This window comes from Phacochoerus africanus, chromosome 10, assembly GCF_016906955.1.
Source record: "Phacochoerus africanus isolate WHEZ1 chromosome 10, ROS_Pafr_v1, whole genome shotgun sequence".
In the NCBI taxonomy this organism is placed as follows: Eukaryota; Metazoa; Chordata; class Mammalia; order Artiodactyla; family Suidae; genus Phacochoerus; species Phacochoerus africanus.
The window spans coordinates 12,525,044-12,546,558 of NC_062553.1; the positions used below are offsets into that span (position 1 = coordinate 12,525,044).

The following is a 21,515-nucleotide window of genomic DNA, read 5'->3' on the forward strand; positions in this document are numbered from 1 at the left end:
TGGAAGTTCCTAGGCTAGGGGTCCAGTCGGAGCTGTAGCCGCCGGCCTACACCACAGCCACAGCCACAGCAATGCCAGATCTGAACCTTGTCTGTACCACAGCTCATGGCAACATCGGATCCTTAACCCACTGAGAAGAGCTGGGGGTCATACACGCCCTCATGGATACTAGTCGGGTTCATTACTGCTGAGCCATGATGGGAACTCCCCCAAAGCTTATATACCTATTTAAACAGAGAATAAGAAACCCTGGGCAAATAAGGGATAAGACAAAAGAGCCTGGGTTCTGGGTGGTAAAGTTGCGAGACGGGGCCTAAGAACTATGAGGGGGAGACGTCAGGATGGTAAAGGTTATTGTGGTAGGTTTGTTTGTACAGGTCCATTTTGGTATGGACTCCCAGTTTAGTGATGAGAGCATCCTCTGCCTGGAGCAGGGAGAGAGCCTTTCTCATGGGAAATCTTATAACCAGCTTTTGGTACAAAAGGGGAGGTCAGAGAGCCCTTCCTGCACCTGCTGTCTCTCCGCTGCCTGCACCTCGTCGTTATCAGTGTGCCGGAGTGGTATATTTTGGGGTGGCAGGTTCTGAACCCCTTCCAGATCTGGCTTGGTTACCCATGGAATTGTTTTTCTTAAAGTACCTTTCTGCTCTTCTTTATTTGAAAGTGAGGAAAGCCTGCTGTGCTGTTCAGCAGGGTCTTGCATTTGCAAGCTGACTGCCCCGCTCCTGCTGCTTTTGTGGCTTTACTCTTCTGTCCTTGAGGAGGGTGTGGTTTGGGTTGAAATTAACTAATTCCTTCTGGAATTTGAGAACCCTTGAGTCCTTCTAAGGGCTCTACTTGAATTATATTCACCTTTTCTCTTATTCTCAGGGCCTTGTTTTAGGAATCTACAGCAAAGAAAAAGAAGATGATGCACCCCAGTTTACAAGTGCGGGAGAGAATTTTGATAAATTGGTGTCTGGAAAGCTGAGAGAAATTTTGAACATGTAAGTATTCAACTGTGGGATCCAGTTCTTAAAAAGACCCTGAAAGTGAAGGGATCTTTGCCCTGCTTTATTGTTAGTGGGTGACATTACAGGAAGCCTACTGGCCCGTGTCTTCTCCGTGGAAGTGAAAGCATGTACATTGGTTCTCTGAGGGTAGTTCTGCCTTTCTGGGAAGTCAGGCTTTTCACCCAAATCAGAAACTTACTGTAAGAGACTGGCCCCAAGGATCTGGAACATACCAGATGTCCGAAGCCTGCCCTCCTGGCTCCAGTTCCTTTCTCCCCGCCCACTTCCCACCACTCCCTCGGCCTTTTAACGTGCCCTCCCTGTGGGGAATAGCCAGCCTGTCCTGGGCTAGTTCAGCAGCCTGAAGAGGCTGCGTCTGCAGGCCTGGAGTTTCAGGGGGCTTCTCAAGTTGTAAAGGCCATGTGCAGCGTGTATTCCAGCCCAGTAAGTCTGGGTGGGGCCTGAGAGTCTGACACCTCTTGGGTCAGCCAGGGTCTGGGGAAGGTCAGGAAGCACTGGCTTGGCGTTTCTAAGTCCTGAGCTGCCGGCCACATTTTAACAGGAATGAGCTATCCACACAGGCCTCTGCCACTGCGTATTATTTGCATTACATTTAGCCTGTTAGCATCTGATGGGAGCGATTGCCTAATCGCTGGATAAGAGAATTTGTATTCCCTGGCAGTTACCAGTCCTTCGCCAGGAACAGCTCTCTCAAGGGCTTTGATTAATTTGTCCATCCACAGGCTAACGTGCGTGGTACAGAACAGCCTGGCCCTCCTGACTGGTAGCGATCAGCTGTGGTACCAGGACAGACAGTCTTCAGGCTGTCATTCTGTGTTGCCACGTGGTTTGTTCAGCGATTGTCTGGTATCCCATCTGTAGATAAGCCCCCCAAAAAATCTCCAAGCCAAACATACCGCAGTTAAGCCAGCCACTCAGGTCGGTGTCGTGTATCTTTTATGAGGTTTGCGATGGAGGTTCCCCCTCCATCCATTGCTCAGCTCTCCCCTGCATGTATACATCAGTGGCACCGCTTTCTGTGCTTGTTTTGAAATAGGTGGGTGTGTTAAATTTGATCTGAAAGTTTTTGAGCTAGAATTAGAAGTGCTGCATCTGAGAAGGCTGGCCTGAGCGAAGTCTGTATTCAATAAAAACCTAAGTGCAGCAGAGTCACAGAAGCAGCCACGTACTGTAATAATGCTCAGGGTTGGTTTGTGTCGCTTGCATCACTTCTCCAAGAAGCAGAGCAAATGATAGTTTTTAATGCAACTATTTCTGCATGTTTCAGATCCGGACCACCCCTGAAGGCAGGCAAAACCCGAACCTTTTATGGTCTGCATGAGGTAGGTAGGAGGTGAAGATACGGTTTATTTGGCAAACCTTTAGTGAGCACCTGATATGTGCCAGGTGCTGCGGCCGCATAGTCCTGCAGGCGATTGTGTATTGCTTTATCCTGGTATTAAAGCCATACGTAGTAATTAAGATTGGAAAGAAGCAAATTGGTGTCAAAAAGTACTGTATCTCTTGCACTCCTCAGTCTGCAGCATTTCTTGGCTCAGCGGCACCGTCTTTACATCGTGGAGTTATGTATGTCAGATTATCCTTGTTGTACCTTTCCAACACACTGTTATAAAATTTTACCAAGGTAACAGGGCTTAAAAAAGCAAAACAGGAGTTTCTGCCTCATGCAGTGGGTTAAGAATCAGACTGCAGTGGCTCAGGTTGCTGTAGAGTCACAGGTTCAATCCCTGGCTTTGTACAGCAGGTCAAAGGATCTGGCGTTGCTGCAGCTGTGGCGTAGGTCACAGGGGTGGCTTCGATTCACTTCCTGGCCGGGAAGCTTCCATATGCCATGAGTGTGACCCATACATTACAATTTAAAAAAGACCCCAAACAACCAAGTTTCGCAGTGAGTTTTGCTCTGTGTGGAGGTTAAGGTGGTTGCGTGTGAGCTCAAGTACCATTTCCAGCCGGAAGTAGATGCTTTAAAGAAGCAGCTGATGTTGTGTGTTTTTGCGAACAGGACTTCTCCAGCGTGGTGGTGGTTGGCCTCGGCAAAAAGGGAGCCGGAGTTGATGACCAGGAGAACTGGCACGAAGGCAAAGAAAACATCAGAGCCGCTGTCGCAGGTCCCTTAACTTGGATGTTTAACATTGATAAAGATCCCTGAGGACCCCTTGGTAGATTGCGTGTCTCCCCTCTTGCGTCCCCTTACGAAGGACTGTCCCTCCCACGGTCACACCGTAGCTCTCTCTCTTAGCAGAGGGCTACTCCGCTTCCCTTACCCTCCCTGCTTGGCCTTATTTCAGATACAGAAGGTGAGCTTATGGAATTGTATTTTTATATTTCTTCAGCTTATTTGTGTCTGGGACTTTCGTGACCATTTGTTCTCGCTGCCAGTATTGACCTGAGGGCTCTGTTTTGCCAGAAAGGCCTGGCGGGCAGATCTCTTCATTTTTCTAATGGAGCCCTGGGATTGCTCAACTTTTAACTCACACGGAGTCAGCGTATTTGCAAATCAGAGAAAATGGATGCAAAGTGCAGGGTGCCTATTTATCACTGGTTACCAAAGGCACGTGCCTGTCCCAGTTTGTCACGTGGATGGTTGGGAAGTTGAGGTCAGTGCCACTGGGTCCCTTCAGAGCTGAGTGCCAGGATGAAGCTTTCACCGCAGAGACTAGGTAAAGATGCTTTGGGAACCTTGCTGAGGCAGTGGTCATTGGCTTGCTGGATCTTTGGCCTCGTGTATGTCATTGGTCCTTGATTTACTTTCAAAGTTCATGTTGGGTGATGATTCCATAATTTTATTTGGGAGATGTTGCTGACCCAGACGTAGTAAAATGCTGTGTAAATAACGGACTTTGCTCCGTGCCTTGGATATAATTTGTGTTATCACTCCTCTGTCCTTTTTAATCTGGCACGCTCCTGGCGTTGGGACGCTTCATCAGGAAGCCCTAGTGGTTCCGATGGGATCCTGGTCGTAGCGGCCCCTCCGAGGAGCTGGGCACTCCTCTTGTCCGTCAGTCTGTCCTCCCGCTACCTGTAAGGTGTGTGCATGTCCTCAGGTACAGGAGGAAGTGGAGGCTCAGAGAGGTCACCTGTCAGAGCTGGGACTGGAACCCCAGTCCTGATTTTTCCCAGGACCCCACAGCAGGCTTCTCTCTGCCTTCTGCCCTCCGAGGTGTCTCTGCCTGACTCCGGCTTTCTGGTTCCTCTGTCCCCCTGCAGCCGGGTGCAGACAGATTCAGGACCTGGAGATCCCGTCGGTGGAGGTGGACCCCTGCGGAGACGCCCAGGCGGCCGCGGAAGGAGCGGTGCTCGGGCTCTACGAGTACGACGAGCTGAAGCAGAAAAAGAAGGTGGTCGTGTCGGCCAAGCTCCATGGAAGGTGATGGGACAAAAGCAGGACCAGGGCCCTGTGCTCTGCCAGCGAGGCCGTTTGGACACGAGCTGCCTCTTTGCTGCCCGGCTCTGCCACGCGGCTTGTCCGCGGCTCCCCCACTGCCTTAGTCAGCTTAGGAGTCTGATAACTGTCCCCACGTTCTGCTCCCGGCTTTTGTCCCGTGCATCCGTCCCCTCACACACACACACCCGCCCCCTCCTGACTCTCCAGAGCCCCCATGCCTGCTGGCTCCAAGGAAGCCACACTTGGTTGGACCCCCGAGGAGGGAGGGAACAAGATGACAGACAGGTCACAGCAGGTCATTTCTGTGCTAAGCACCAGTGATACGGCCTTGCCCTCCCCGTCTAGTGGGGAGACTCGTTTTCAAGCAGATTTGTGGAGCTCCAGCCACGCTCCAGCCCTGTTCCGGGCTCTGGGAGTCCAGCTCCCTGCGTCAGAGCAGGCAGCACGTTGCCCGCTGGGGGGACAGCGGGGGTCTCGGCACAGCCCGGTGGTCAGCACCCACGGTGACACACTGGCTGAGAATGAGGGGCCCGTGACCCGTCAGCCGGCTTTGAACCTGGCTCCCACTTCCTGGTGGATGACCTCCGTGAAGTGGCTGGAATCTCTATGCTTCATTCCCGTCACTGGTTGAGCAGAGACTCCAGTTTCACGGGGCTTTTGTGATCAAATGACAAAACCTGTCAAATGTGTGGCTCAAGGTGAACCCGGATTAATTCCTGTGGTGCACAGGAGGAGCCAGGTCGTGGGAAGCCCACCCATATCCTTTGTCTCTGAAGCTGACCCCGCCCTCCAGTGGGTTCGAGTCCAGAGCCCCCCTTTGAGCCCTGCAGTTCCACATGGTGAAGGAGGATGAAGCAGGCCTTTCTGTGGAAGCCTGTGCTGTCTGATTGGGGTGTAGAGTTAGGCTCATCAGGCCAGCCCCTTTCCCATACAGGTGAGGGTTCTAGGTCCCCCCTAATCCCGTGTGCAGTGGGGGCTGTGTCTTCTTGCTCCTTATAAACCATAACACCTGCTGCCCTGGGTCAGGTCACAAAGAATGAATCCAGGTGCCATGTAACCATCACTCGTCCCATGTCATCGTCTTCTGTCTGGTCCCTGGTCAGTGTGCAGGAGAGGCTGTCTGCCCCTGACCTTGTGTTTCCTTCTGCCAGTGGGGATCAGGAGGCCTGGCAGAGGGGCGTCCTCTTTGCTTCTGGGCAGAACCTGGCACGCCACCTGATGGAGACGCCCGCCAATGAGATGACGCCAACCAGATTTGCTGAAGTTATTGAGAAGAATCTCAAAAGTGCCAGCAGTAAAACAGACGTCCACATCAGGTAATTCGGGATGATGTCGTAGACTCATGGGTTGTGAGAGCCAGAAGGAGCCTCAGGGATCCTAAGCTCCAGCTCCCTCACCCATCAGAGAATGAACTTGAGACCAGATGACGCATCAGTGGCCGCACGCAGCCAGGGATGAGGGCTCCATCTGAGGGTCCTTCTGTCATGGCTCGACTCACTTTTGAGAGAGGGTCATGACTTCATACTGCATTTTGTATGCGTGTTTGGCAGCAGTTTTATTGAAATATAATTTGTACACCACACAGTTCACTCATGTGAAGTGTGCAGATCGGTGACCTCTGGTATAATCACAGTCCTGTGCTGCAGTCACCACAGTCAACTTTATTTTTTTTTAATTTTAATGGTTTTTTTTTTTTCCATTATAGCCAGGTTACAGTGTTCTGTCAATTTTCTACTGTACGGCAAGGTGACCCAGTCACACATACACATATACATTCCTTTTTCTCACATTATTGCTTATCCATTCCAAAGGCCGTCGTCTGCATCTATTAACCCCCAGTTCCCCACCCATCCTGCTCCCTCCCCTCCCCCTTGGCAACCACAAGTCCGTTCTCCAAGTCCACGATTTTCTTTTCTGTGGACAGGAGCATTTGTGCTGTCTATTAGATTCCAGATATAAGTGATATCATATGGTGTTTGTCTTTCTCTTTCTGACCTACTTCACTTAGTATGAGAGTCTCTAGTTCCATCCATGTTGCTGCAGATGACATTGTTTTGTTCTTTTTTATGGCTGAGTAGCATTCCATTGTGTATATATATCACATCTTCTTCATCCACTCCTCTGTCGATGGGCATTTGGGTTGTTTCCATGTCTTGGCTATTGTGAAGTGCTGCAGTGAACATTATGGGATTGCTGGGTCAGATGGTAGTTCTATACATAGTTTTCTAAGGTACCTCCATACTGTTTTCCATAGTGGTTGTACCAGTTACCACAGTCAGCTTGAGAATGTTTTCATTACCCGGGAAGGGAGCCTTGTACCCATTAGCGTTGCCCGTCATTTCTCTCTCCCGCCTTCGGTTCATAGGTGTTTGGGTTGTTTCTACCTTTTGGATCCTGTGAATGATGCCGCTGCGAGCATCTGTGTGAGTTTTTGTGGACATGTATTCTCATGTCTCTTGGGCACTTAGCTAGAGGTCAAATTATTGGTAACTGTTGAACTTTCTGAAGAACTTAATGTATTGCATTTTGGTGAGTTCTGTCTTTTCCCTTTTGGATGTAGATGAAGGGCACAGCACACCCTCCCTGGCATGTGAGAATCTGCCTGGCAGGTTCCCCTGGCTAGATCAGGTACCAGAACCATTGCGCCCATGTCATCCTGAGGTTCCTTGTCAGCAGCTGGCTGTTGGAGGGAAAAGGCTGCATTCCGGGCTCCACTGCCCTCCTGGAAGCTCCCCGTAGCCCTTTAAGCAAACCAAGTCTGAGTATTCGGGGATTTATGATTAAAATACATCAACGTATTTGCTTTACCCAAAGAGTTCTTTACTATCGAAGTTGTTTCTCAAGGAGGTTCCATTTAAAAGGGTTCTTTATTCTTTAATTGTGATTAGAGGTCACCTTTTCCAGGAAGACTCCTGTGGTCGATAGAGTGAAGAAAATGTGTAGTCTATAGAAGACACAGTATTGGAGGAGTTCCCGTCATGGCTCAGTGGTTAACGAATTCGACTAGGAACGATGAGGTTGCGGGTTCAATCCCTGGCCTTGCTCAGTGGGCTAAGGATCTAGCCTTGCTGTGAGCTGTGGTGTAGGTCGAAGATGGGGCTCACATCCCGAGTTGCTGTGGCTCTGGCGTGGGCCGGCTACAGCCTGATTAGACCCCTAGCCTGGGAGCCTCCATATGTCAAGGGAGCGGCCCTAGAAAAGGCAAAAAGACAAAAAAAATTAAAAAAAAAAAACCACAGTGATGGAGCTGGATGAAACTTCAGGAGTGGTTGCTATGTACTCTGTAGCAATGTTTAGTCTCTAAAAAGGTGTCTTGGCAAAGACTGTCACTTGTTTTATTTGAGGAGACACCAGAGCTACTTTGTCTCAGCAGATGGTGGCTGTGTGGCCACACGTCATCGGTAAGAGGACCTCCTGTGTGCCTAGGAGCTTGGCCTACAGAGGCAGTGGCAGTGTCCTCGTCCTCAGAGAACTGAGGGCCTTGCAAGAAGGATCAGGCAGGGAAATGAGGTGTGCAGGGGGCTGCAGGAGCAGAGGGGCAGGGGGGATTTCGGAAGAGTTGAAAAGGCGTGCCAACAAAAACGGTGCCTAAGCAGAGTCAGGGAGGCTTCTTACAAGTGGGCAGACAAGAGCGTGTGCAGGGCGTTTCCAGGCAGGAGCACGTGTGCAGTGGCCTTGGGAAACTGCAAGGCTTGTGGTCGAGCAAAGGGAAATTGGCCAGAGATGAGGCAGGTCACGTGGGTGGAATGTGACCCATTAAACAGAGGCAACTGCATCAAACACACTCTAGTGTAGGTGGATGTAAGTCAAAGAAATACAGACTGAATTCCCAGAAGAGCAGGACTTTAATAAAACAAGTATTGAGTTTGTGATTAAAAATGCCCACTTACAAAGCCTTGCTTGTTTTGAAGTGGTGTGTTTTTATTATCATACCTTCCGTTTTTGTGTTCTTTTCCCTCTCCCTCTGATGTTGGGTGGCCATCTGTCTATGACAGAGTCCTAGTTTCATAGTTGAAGCAACAGGCTAGACCGAGGCAGGAGGAGCGTTCCTGGGATGTGGCTGTCCCTGATCTGTCTGGGGAGGGTAGGATTTCTCCCTTGGCCTCGTTACTTGGGGCAGAAATCAATACAGAACCCCTTTGTTCCCCCTAGGCCTAGGGGGAAGAGTGATACAGCATCTCTTTTCTGGTTGGCCCTGTTCCTGTTAAATTGCCTCCATTGGTCCCGTGCTTATTAAGTAATAACGAGTTTTCCCACTTCAATCAGACATCTCAAACTGAGAACTAGGGTGACAACATTAAAAAGATTGAATTCCAACAATTCTGTACAGGCAGGGAAACAGATAGTGTCGTCTAACCAGTGGAGTGTGGCTTTGTTGATTCTTTGTTGTTAGTTGTTTGGTTGCTGCCTTTGTCTTTTTTAGAAATACCATTCATAAAGCAGTAGACACCTTAGCTCTTGTTAAGCACCCTTTATGGTCTCAGAGCCTTGCTAATAACTTCATCTTTAAATTAAAACTTTAGAAATATTCGAGTAGGTTTAGGGGGTGGAAATCAAGTAATAATTATTAACAGACTCTGCACCCTCTGACATTGCCCTCTGTACCGTGCATGAATTCTCTTAGTAATTCTATAGCTAATTTTTCGATGGAGGTGTCATTGATCTCATTTTATAGATGAAAAAACCAACTCAGCATCAAGTAAACGACCCATGAATATTCAGAAAGCAGATAGGAGATGATCACTGAAGCCTTGATGTGTGTAGGTCTTAAGAACGTGTATGCTTTTTCTCACACAGACGAGCCTATTCTAAGTTATTTTGAAACCGAGGTAGCAACTGGTACTTTTTTCCTTTTCTGCCCTGTAGACCCAAGTCTTGGATTGAGGAACAGGAAATGGGATCATTCCTGAGTGTGGCCAAAGGGTCCGAAGAGCCTCCAGTCTTCCTGGAGATTCACTACAAAGGCAGCCCAGATGCAAGTGACCCACCCCTGGTGTTTGTCGGGAAGGGAATTACCTTTGACAGGTACTTCTTTACTGTATCCGTGCTTTGTATTTTGATGACTGCTTTGTATGTGGTTGTATTATTTAGTGTGTAACTGGCTTCAAAAGCAAGGTGTTTGCTCAGATCTGATGTGTTACTTTAAATGTATTAAGCTGCTACCTATAAAATGCCTACTGTGTGTCAGAGGCTGTTAGGCATTTTACATGTATTAGCCCTGATCTCATCTCTAGGAGCTGAGTGTTGCAGACATTCTGCAGGTAAGGAAACCATGACTCTGATTGACTGATTTATTCAAAGCCCCATAACTAAGAGTCAGAAGTTAAACTCTGCTGTCTTTTTTTTTTTTTTGTCTTTTTTAGGGCCACACCCATGGCATATGGAAGTTCCCAGGCTAGGGGTCCAATTGGAGCTATAGCTGCCACCCTACACTAGAGTCACAGCAACATGGGATCCGAGCCACATCTGTGACCTACAGCACAGCTCATGGCAACGCTGCATCCTTAACCCATTGAGTGAAGCCAGGGATCACCTGCATCCTCTTGGATGCTAGTCAGATTGGTTTCCACTGAGCCATAACGGGAACTTCTAAACTCTGCTGTCTTTAAAAATATCTTAAAATATTTCCGCCCTACACTTTGATTCTCATCCATGGATATTAAGGAATTCCATGTGGATGATGGTGGGGCAGCTGTGTGGCTCATGCTCTCTTCCCTTTGCTTACTCCAGATGATTTTTCTGCTGCTCGGTCTAGTTTCCACTAATCTCCTTAAACCATACATATCCCTTAGGATTGGAAGCTCTCTCTGGTTCTGTCAACCAAGGTTAAGTTGAGTTGGAAAAGATGGTAAGAGTTGGTATTTCCTGAGGGAGGCTAATTAAATGTGAGACTTTAAAAGGATTATGTAATCAGAAAACTGGGTAAGATAAAACAAGTGAGTTTTTTTTATTTTGTTGTAACTACAGGATTTCTTGGGGGTACAGAATATAATGTTTTCAGATTTTCCGCTTTTTTGGAGTTCCTGCTGTGGCACAATGGGTTAAGGACCCAACTGCAACAGCTTGGGTCGCTGCAGAGGTGTGGGTTCTATCCCAGGCCCAGTGCAGTGGATTAAGGATCCAGCGTTGCTGCAGCTGCAGCTCAGATTCAGTCCTTGGCCTGAGATCTTCCATGTGCCACAGGTGCAGCCAAAAAAAAAAAAATTCCCTTCTTAAAAAACTGAAATAAATTTCCTTTTGAAGGGCATTTGTATCTCAGGAGGTCATAGTCCATAGAAACTGCTTTGGAAAATGCTGCTGGAGACCCATGAAATCTTGATGACCCCTAGTACATTGTTGCACCCATGCAGGAATTCCACCTGAAATATGAATGAATCGGGCCCTACAGATGCTTCTAAGCACTGTGATGCCTCTGAGCAGAGCTGGCCACCAGGGTGGTCCTCCTTGTACTAACAGGTTGTAATGCCTCATGTTTTCTATCTGCTGGTTCACGTTCTCTCCTTTAAAGCATTGGTTTCCAAAGGATCTTTGTTATGGAGCCCATCAGTCGAAGATTCGAGCTCATACCATTCAAAATAGGCACATTCATTTATGTTACATGCAGATACTCTTGTGTTAAAGTATGTATTGTAAAGCACTACAGCAAAAAAAAAAAAAAAAATTACAGAATGAAAATTAAGTTGTTTTTAGGAGTTCCCGTCACGGCTCAGCAGAAACGAATCTGGCTATCATCCATGAGGACGCAGGTTCGATCCCTGGCTTTGCTCAGTGGGTTTGAGGACCTGATGTTGCCATGAGCTGTGGTGTAGGTTGCGGACGTGGCTCAGATCTGGCATTGCTGCTGCTGTGGCATAGGCCAGTGGCTACAGCTCCAATTCGACCCCCAGCCTGGGAACCTCCACATGTCATAGGTACAGCCCTAAAAAGACAAAAAAAAAGAAAAAAAAAGAAAATTAGGTTTTTTAAAATGTCTTGCTAATTGTGATGGCTTTATACTATCCTGGGCTAATAATAGCTTAATGCAAAAAAAACCATTTATGCTCAGGGTGAAGTTGACTGTTAACTTAAAGCCATATTCGAATTTGTTGCTATGGAGATATTTAGCAAGAAGGCCTGATCTGGTCTTTTGGGTGTGGAGGCTTCCTAGGAGCGAGCATTTTAGCTTAAGACATGAAGGAGATGGGAGTTAGTTCTGCAGAGGGCAGAGCAGGGGGAGGCTGCCAGGTTGGAAGGAGGAGACGTCCCTGGAACAAACTCAAGCTGTGTGACTGGGGGACAGGGGACAGCTGGAGAGATAGGCAGACACTGGGTTGTTCTGGGCCTGGTTAGATTTTGGACTTTGCTCTAAGAACAGTCGGAAATAACTGAAGGGTGTCCAGCCAAGGAGACAAGTAATGTGAGGTTTCTGTGGCGTTCACCCTTTACGTGTTCAGTTCAATGAGCTTAATAAGTGTGGGCACCCTTGCACCGACCACCACTGTCATGAAAATAGTACATTTTCCTCACGCCCCAAAGCTCTCTTGGGGCGTAGTCATTCCTCTTTTGTAGGCATTTTGTAGTCATTCCCTCCCCCACCCCCACCGCAGACAACCAGTCATTTTGCTGTTATTGTAAATGAGTTTTGTCTCTTCCAGAAATTCATTTCCCTGGAATCTTTTGTGCCTGGCCTCTTTCTCTCAGCATATTATCTTTGAGGTTTAACCCTGTTGTTGGTCATAGCAATAATCTGTTCCTTTCTATCCCTGAGTCCTGTGCCATTTTCTGGAAATACCAAAATTTGTCTATCCATTCATCTCGTGATGACAATTTGGATCGTCCCAGTTTTGAGTTATTAGCAGTAAAGCTGAGATCATCTGTAAGTTTTTGAGTAGACATGTGTTTATTTTCCTCTGGGTTAACTACCCAGGAAAGTTGGAAATAACCGCATGTTTAACTTGATAGAAACTACCAGACTCTTCCAAGGTGGTTGTGCATTTTGCATTCCCTCCACCAATGTACAAGTTTCTGGCTGGTCTCCACCCTCCCCAACACTGACAGTGTCAGCCTTTCTAGTTCCAGCCACTCCAGGGGGTGTGGTGGCATGGCTTTGAGGTTTACTTTGCATTTCTCTAATGATATGTAGCATGTTTTTAATGTGCTTATTAGCCATTGATATGTCTTTAGTGAAGCGTCCAAATCTTTTGCCCTTTATCATAGGCATGTTTGTCTGTTTGAGTTATCTAAGTTTTTCTTTTTTAAAAAATATATTCTAGATACCAGTCCTTTGTCAAAGAGATGTGTTGAAAATATTTTTCCTCCCCTCTGAGGGTTGCCTTTTCATGTTTTTCAAGTGATGTCTTTTGAAGAGCACTTCTCAATTTTGATGAAGTGTAATTTATCAAAGTTTAATTTTATGGTTCATGTCTTTCTTGCCCTGTTTAAGAAATTAGTGTCTATGCCAAGTCTGTGTCTTCTTCTATAACTTTTATAGTTTTAGCTTTTAAGGTTAGGATCCATTTTGAGTTATTGTATATACTGTGAAAAGCATTGAGGGTTTTGTTTTGTTTTCCTGTTGGATATCCATTTATTTCAACACTTTGTTGAAAAGACTATCCTTTCCCCATTGAAGTACCTTGGCACCATGTTAAATCAGTTGACCGTGTAATTATGGGTCTATCTCTGGACACTCTGTCCCTCCACCAGGACAAATCTTGTGACCAGCATCTTGATTTGTCTCAAAGTCTAGTAACATGCTTTTCTTTTTCAAAATTACTTTGGCCACCTCCTTTGTGTTTGCGTTTCAATTTTAGAATATGCTTGCCATTTTTAACACCCATTAAAAAAAGCCTAGTGGGGTTCTGCACTGAGATAGATTCTTTGGAGGGGAGTAAAAATTTGATGATAGTTGTGTGGGTAATGAAACAAAGGGGCAAGACTGCTATAGGGAGACTGAATATATAAGATGACAGGTGGTGGTCGCCTAACTAGGATGGATTGGCGGGAGAATCCAAAAGGAAAGCAGAGATGACTGCTGACCTTTGACTGGTGGTTATTCAGAATGATAATGATAGAGGAACCCCCTGAACAGAAGTGGCCTAGAAGTAAATGGAAGGACAGCCTCAGGCACCAGCCTGCTCTCCTTGCCCCATGGAGTTAACCCCAGGACTCCTACTCCTTGGACCAGGTGTGCACTTCTCTTCTTATTCTGAGCAAGTGGATTATTTTATTTTATTTTATTTTGCTTTTTAGGGCCACCTGCAGCATATGGAAGTTCTCAGGCTAGGAGTCCAATCAGAGCTACAGCTGCTGGCCTACGCCACAGCCGCAGTAACGTGGGATCTGAGCCGCGTCTGAGACCTACACCACAGCTACAGCAGCGCTGGATCCTTAACCCATTGAGCAAGGCCAGGGATCGAACCCACGTCCTCATGGATACTAGTTGGGTTCATTACTGCTGAGCCACGACGAGAACTCCGATAATCTTGAATTCTAGGTGTAAGTGACAACCCTCTGACTATCAGGTGCTTCTGAGGTGGGTGAGAATTAGGACCTGACTTCTAAGGCAAACAGATGTGAGAGTAGGAGTTGATGCTCAGCTGGCAGGCCAGCTGCAGAACCCAGGTCCAAGCCTCCAGCTCCCTGCTCAGCCTGCGAAGCACATCACTCCAGATTCCTACAGACTGGAAGCAGAAAAGTCACTAGTTAAAGAAGTTTGTTTGGGAAGATGGCTTGGGTTTCTCGCTAATGGAAACCCTTCTCAGCTCTGGTGTTCAAGGGCTATCTCTGAGGTTTGGGCCAGCATCTTCCTTGTGCCTGTGGCTGGTATGTATGGGTTGGATTTTGCCATCAGCAGGAACGGACATGCCCAGGGGTGAGGGCGTTGTTCTTCCCTGTCCTCCCAGGAGTCAAAAGGGATCCTCCTCATCCTCGGTGGGCTCGTCGGCTTTTCTCTGACAGTTTGAGCTTCAGGTTCAGTAAGTTGGTTGATTTATAAAATTTGCTGAAAAGACAAATCTACATGGGTGTCAGGAGTTCATGAGCTGATACAGATGGAACTTGCCCAGCACTGATTGTGTGATATAGTTGTGTTCCCAGTGGCTGTTACGTTTCATCCAGGCAGAAGTAAAATGAGCTAAGATACCCCCGCCCGTATTTCTGGAATTACATTGTATCTTTTGTAAAAACCACAACATCACCTTTAAAAATGTCGAAGTTGTTCAGATCCGCAGTTAAGAAATACGACAGTGCTCTCATGTGTAGGTCGCCTTGGCTGCCACGTTCGATTTTAAGAACGTGGCCCTGGCCTCTTCTCTGTTGTTCACGTTGCCCGTTCTCCTTTCCCCGCAGTGGCGGCATCTCTATCAAGGCGTCTGCGAACATGGACCTCATGAGGGCGGACATGGGCGGAGCTGCCACCATCTGTTCCACCATCGTGTCTGCTGCCAAGCTCGACCTGCCCATCAACCTCGTTGGTGAGGGGCCGAGCGAGCGTGTCTTGCAGGGCTTCTGGAATCCCACCACATGGTAGAATAGAGACAGCAAACGTGGTTCTCGTCCGAAAGAGCAAGAAATGGTTTTGTTTTTTGTTTTTTGTGTTTTTTTTGGTCTTTTTGCCATTTCTTGGACCGCTCCTGCAGCATATGGAGGTTCCCAGGCTAGGGGTCTAATCGGAGATGTAGCCTTCAGCCTACGCCAGAGCCACAGCAATGCAGGATCCGAGCTGCGTCTGTGGCCTACTACACAGCTCACGGCAACGCTGGATCATTAACCCACTGAGCAAGGCCAGGGATCGAACCTGAAACCTCATGGCTCCTAGTCGGGTTTGTTAACCACTGCGCTGTGACGGGAACTCCCAAGAAATGGTTTTTAAAGAGGGTTTCATCCAGCAGAAAATGTTTTTGTTTGGCGGAGATAAGTAATCCGCCTGTCTGAACTGGCAGAGCTAACTGTGTTCTGCATTGTGGGCTGTGACTCGCATTGATTTGTTTTACTTCTGCAAAAAGTGGTTAGCCGTCAGGGACCCAGAGTGTCAAGGTTGCGATTTACTCCAGTGGAGGATGTTCACTTGTCCGGATAGCGGTTCCCTCGTGGGGTTGGGGCTGATTAAATGCCTCGACACGCAGAAAATGCCCGGGATGGAGAAAGCGTTGAGTACACAGCATGCTTTTTGTCGTGCAGGATGTCAGACACAGTGCTGGGGTGTGCCCTGTTTAGGGGGTGGGGACTGAGGTTAAATGACTTGCCCGGTGTCACCTCCGTGGCACAGGGAGGCAGGGCTGCGGTCCACGTCTGTCTGACTCACCCCTTCCTCCTCCTCCGTTTTTGCTAAACTATTTGAAAGGAAGTTGCAGAGATCATGGCACATCAGCTGCCTACTTCTGCATGCGTCTCCTAGGAACGAGGACATTCTGTGCAGTGCCAATACCATCAGCATTGCCAGGGCCTGACATCGTCACCAAATTCCAACTGCCTAGTTGTCCACAAAATGTTCGTTTTATGTGTGTGTCTATACACACACGCATATATTTATTTCTATTTCTTTTTTGAAATCTTAGAGCCACTCAGGGGTCACCCATGGCATGTGGTCACCGTGTCTCTTTAGTTATCTTTAATCTAGAACATATCCCCCTTTTTTTCCATGATATTGGCAGTTTTAAAAGGTCCAGGCTTGTCCTGTGATAGTCCATAGTTTAGATTTATTCAATTATTTTTTCGTGACAGAATCATGTAAGACCTCTTTGGAAAGAAAGCTACACAGGCGACATGTACTTCCTGTTGCTGATACGTGAGATTGCTGGTTGGGCCCCTGGTGATGCTCAGGCCCATGGGGGTTGTATTTGGGCCCAGCACACTCCACATTCCTTCCTGTGTTCTCTCTTAATAGGTTTGGCCCCTCTTTGTGAAAACATGCCCAGCGGGAAGGCCAACAAGCCTGGGGATGTCGTTAGAGCCAAGAACGGGAAGACCATCCAGGTTCGTAGGTGGAACACAGCCTCCCTGGCCGGCTGGTCCTGGGGGATCCCACATAGCTGGGTAAACACACCCTGCATGGGTGCGGCGCTCAGGCTCCGTGTAGGGAAGGGTGGCTTTATCACAGGTAGCTTTTTGTGCAGTCAGAAGGATTTATGGGAACTTTAATTATGGTTCCTCCTGTTTCCCGTGTGCTGCACACACAAATTACCATGAATTTGCAGCCAGCGCTGCAGAGCAGGGCAAAGCAGTAAGAGTGCAGGCTGTTTTCTGAGTATGCCTGTGCCATGATAACTTTTTCCATTTAATAAAGTGTTCAGGCGGAAAACAGGTCCTGCATCGTGGGTGCCGTGTCTGGGGATGTGGCAGCAAGTCCTCCCCTGGGCCTGAGCGTGTGTGCACACACTGCCCATACGACTGGGCCCTTATTTAAAGGAAAGGAGTATAGGAGTTCCCTGGTGGCCTGGCAGTTAAGGATTCAGAGTTGTCACTTCTGTGGCTCAGGTTCAGTCCCTGGCCTAGGAACTTCTACATACCACAGACACCGAAAAAAAAAAAAGAAGGAAAAAAAAAAAAAGGAAGGAGTATAATATATATGAAGAGTTTCCTGTCTAAAGATCCAGGCCACCACTTCAGTGTATCTTTCTTACACTCTTTAGCCTATTTGTTTTTTTTGCGGGGGGGACACACCTGCAGCACATGTAGGTTCCCAGGCTAGGGGTTGAATCAGAGCTACAGCCACCGGCCTACACTGCAGCCACAGCAACGCCAGATCTGAGCTGCGACTGTGACCTACACCACGGCTCACGGAAGTGCCGGATCCTCAACCCAGGAGCGAGGCCAGGGATCGAACCTGCAACCTCATGGTTCCTAGTCAGACTCGTTTCCGCTGTGCCATGACGGGAACTCCTCTTTAGCCTGTTTGTTTTCAGAGGTCTTGAAATTCTTCCCCCTTCCTGTTATAAACTTATTGGAGAAATGAAGTAGACACTGCTATTTCTTTCCGCCTCCAAAGTCCTCAGCATTTGGTCAGCAGCTCTGGTATAGGGATTATTACACCCACTCTCCACACTGAACGTGTTCCTTTTCTCATGGGGTATGTTTCTCATACTCGATGGCAGACGGCACAGCTGCTTGGTCCTCCTTTTACATTGAGTGTTGCTGGGATGTCCGGATTTTGTATTCATTTCGTATCCTCTCACCCTCATGCTTTCTCTCACCCTCCCCGTGGCAGGTGGACAACACCGACGCCGAGGGCAGACTCATCCTGGCCGACGCGCTCTGCTACGCGCACACTTTTAACCCAAAGGTCATCATCAATGCCGCCACGCTGACAGGTCAGACTCAAGCTTTCCCTGCTTTTGTTTGAAAGAAGTCTCATTTGTTGGCAGTGAGTGCACACATTGTACTCGGGGCATTATTTCACTGAAATGTGCTCGTTCTGTCTGCATTCAGAGATCTCTCACCAAAGGAATTGTTCCACTATTGTACACTGCTTCACATAGTAGCTTTGTTGCTTTAAAACATCCGAGGCTGTGTATTTAAAAAAAAAGATAGTAACAAGTGGGTCAGGTCGGCCCATCCAGAGGGACATCTCAAGTGATCCTAAGAGATGTTTTCTGTTATGGTTGCCTTTGGTGTCGGTCTGAAAAGATTAGTGATGAATCCCAAGATCAGTAGTTGTTTTTACTAATCGTGATGTATCCGATGCCCCTGAGTGTTTCCCGAGCTTCTGTACTTGATGTCAGGCAGGAATAAAAACACTAGGGGTGGGGGCGGCGAGACTGTCATTTAGCGGAGAGGGCGGTGTGATGGGTTGGCTTTAAGGCCCGCCCCGGGTGGTCCCAGCCATGCTACTTACTAGTCCACCAGCCTTGGGCAGCTTCCCTGACCCCTTTGAGGGTCAGTACGTGGGGACAAGTCTGTTTGCCTCACAGAATTGGGAAGATTGGAGGGGGTGCTGGAAAGCCTCTTTATTTTATTTTTTTTGTCTTTTTGCCTTTTCTAGGGCCTCACCCTCAGTATATGGAGGTTCCCAGGCTAGGGGTCTAATCAGAGTGGTAGCCACCGGCCTACGCCAGAGCCACAGCAACATGGGATCCGAGCCGTGTCTGCAACCTACACCACAGCTCACGGCAATGCCGGATCCTTAACCCACTGAGCAAGGGCAGGACCCGAAACCTCATGGTTCCTAGTCGGATTCGTTAACCACTGCGCCATGACGGGAACTTCTGGAAAGCCTCTTTAATACAGTGCTTGCATGTGGCCAGCAGCTCAGCCAGCTGTGTGTAGTAATAATAAATGCCTGAAAAGACAACAGTAGGCATTGCCTTACTGCAAAAAACCCAAGGTTCGTAATCTTTCATCTAACATTTCTCTTTAGGAGTTTATTCTCTCTTTTAATTTTATTGGAGTATAGTTTATTTACAGTGTTGTATCGTTCTCTCTTTGAAGGTTAAAATTCAGGTCATTTTTTACCCTTTGGTTTTAATTCTTCTCCTGGTGAGTCTTTAACAGAAACTGGTTCTTGTCTTCTTTTTATGTGGTCCTAACAATAGCCCATTGATTTATCTGCTAAGAGCCCTTTTTTCAAGCTGGTGTGGCTATTTTTATGGTCTTTCGTCTCCCTGTTCAGTTCCACAAACACTTGATGCTGAACAGCGGAGGTCTTGGGCTGGTGTCAACGGTGGGTGGTAGCACATCCTTTCAGTAACCCCTCCCTTCTTCTCAGCCTGACGTTTGGAGAAGGTGGGAAGGTTGGCCCCCAGGTAACTAAGGGCAGCGTGGCAGGTGAACCCTCAAGTCAGCCTGGCCATTGCCCTCACTGAAGGCTGCTGATGGTTCACTTTAGGTCCCCAGAAGTATACTTACTGAGCTGCTCCTGAGTTCTGGGAGCTGGGACTCAAACGGGAGCGTGAGAAACAGTTTCCAACCCCAAGTTCATGGCAGAAGGAAGATGGCAGAAGGAAGAACACAGTCTTCAGAGGGAGAAGACTTGATTTTAAAATTTGTCCTGCCCCTTCAGAGCCCGTGACTGTGACAGTGTCTCAGTTGTCTCATCTGTAAAAGGGGATAACAGCACCTCGTTGGCAGGAGGGTGCCAGCAAAGGTTCATGGGAGTCATCTCATGGGTGTGCCTGGCCTGGCAGACCCTGGACTTGAACAGGCAGGCCTGTACCTGTAGGAGCAGGGGGTGCCATTCAGTCCTGGTACCTCTCACCTTCTTAATGCTTGCGATTCAAGGTGGAATGAGGGTGGTGACGTCAGCTTGAAGCATTGATGTCTTCTCAGTTCTCTGAGAAGTTCTGGTGATACCGACCCACTAGCACCTCAATAGATGGCTCCAGAAGTGCCATGTGAAAGAAAATGGGACACATGCCCCCATAATAGTAGTTCTGAACTTAGTAAGTGCTCCTAGTTCTGGGATCACATCGAACAAAGATTATTTTCCGAAGTATGTAATGAAATCATCCCTAGAGCCGTGATCGCAGTGGGGTCATTAAATATTTATGTCTCTTGTCTTCTAGTCCTTTAAGAGGATAACACGTTCCTCTTGCTGTCAGTGCTTATTTTCTCCATCAGAAGTTCAAACACCGATGCAGGATTCAGGGTTGATGGGAATGTGCTGAGGACAAGTGAATAAGTGTGGAAAAAGCAAAGTAAAACTTTAGAGGATGTGTACGTGAAAGTGGCGTGTGTGCCAGTCATACAGACGGAGCATAGGCCCTGAGTAGCTAGTCCCCGCCGGGGTTTCTGGGCTATGGTGGTGCCATGAGTGGTGGTTGACCCGGTCGGCACGTGTGGAATTTCTGTGAATGGCTGGGGGTACAGAGACGGGTCAGGACAGAGGGTTGGCAGGCAGCGGCTCCTCCCACCAGCCGGTTAAAAGGAGTCCTTGAGAGCCTGTTAATCTGGGGATTTGACGGGTCTGGGAGGTCAGGCGTGTTGTCTGAGGCATCAAATGGAGGAAGGTGGGGAGAGTCTCCCACGGAGGGCACCCTTGGGGTGGGCATGGAGGGGGCAGCGGTGAACTGGACGGAGAGGAGCAGAATGTGGTGGGAAGGGACACTCAGGGTCCCACGCTGGTGGGTGCTGATCTTGACCTATTGCGGGGTTTAGTCTGGAGCAGCAGGAAGCTACAGAGGGGCATTAAGAGTGACAGCAAGGTCACACTTGCCCTGTGAAAGAAAGGGTCCCTAGCTGGAAGCATGCCAAATGCACGGGAAAAGCGCCAGAGGAGACGCTGGCAGCCAGCTGGGCTGGTGAACGTGTGTGGTTGTTGACTCTTAAGTGTGTGTCTTTTAAGGATGAGTTTCTGCTTTTGGCTTCAAAATAAACTCTCTTGTCTGGGAGTAGAGGTGAAACACGTTTGCTCATGACTTGGTAATTGTTGATGCTGGCTACTGGTACTTGTATGTCCGTTATATTATTCTCTTTGCTTTGTGTATATTTGAAGTTTTTCACAGTAAGGTTTTTTTTTTTAACTCTTACCACAGTCCAGTGGTAGACGATGGTGGTAGCAGTCATGGTGGAGGAAGGGTCTCTTGAGCTCGCATTCCTTGGGGAAGATGCAAATGAGCAGTTCAGGGAAAGCCACAGCTAAGGATTAAGGAGCCACCTGGACATGCCTTGTGTTATAGGAATCAAGCGCAGCCTTGTGAAAAGTATAGAATTTATCACCGTTTAAAGTGGCATCTCCTCTAACGTTCCATGATTGTCCTGGTACTGAAGGACTGTGGGTTTTTTTCTTTTCAATAACTCTTGAACGCATGTGCCAGGCAATGTGCTTGGCCCTAAGTGTGCACGTAGGAATCAGCTGTGAACCCCACCCCGGAAACTTACAGCCAGGCCCCAGCAGGTAACAAACAAAACTGCCAGAAAGTGACACCCATCCAGTGAAGGCAGCAGCACTTAGCTGCTGCACCTGGCTGTTGACATTAAGGAATGCCAGCTCGAGAATCTGGAAATCTGGACTTTTAACTTTTATTTTTTAAATATGTTATTTAATTTTAAAAGCAAAATCAGCCAGTGGGGACACTTGGAGAAGAAAATGAAAATGAAACAAGTAACTATGATAAAATACTAACCCACAGGCATCAATGTCTTATAGCTGATGGTTACTGAGATGTAATTAAAAATATTGAAAAATTAGAGATGCCTAAACATCC

At 47.8% G+C, this 21,515-nt stretch overlaps 1 protein-coding gene across 1 annotated transcript in view; it reads left to right on the forward strand.

Annotated features, from left to right (window-relative positions):
• LAP3 (leucine aminopeptidase 3) overlaps nt 1-21,515 on the forward strand; it is a 28,302-nt gene that overhangs the window by 2,404 nt on the left and 4,383 nt on the right. Inside the window, 9 exon segments of the mRNA XM_047798505.1 lie at nt 871-986; nt 2,281-2,335; nt 3,016-3,121; nt 4,221-4,380; nt 5,550-5,714; nt 9,265-9,423; nt 14,725-14,849; nt 16,262-16,350; nt 17,582-17,684. Of these exon segments, the coding sequence (XP_047654461.1) occupies nt 871-986; nt 2,281-2,335; nt 3,016-3,121; nt 4,221-4,380; nt 5,550-5,714; nt 9,265-9,423; nt 14,725-14,849; nt 16,262-16,350; nt 17,582-17,684 (1,078 nt within the window).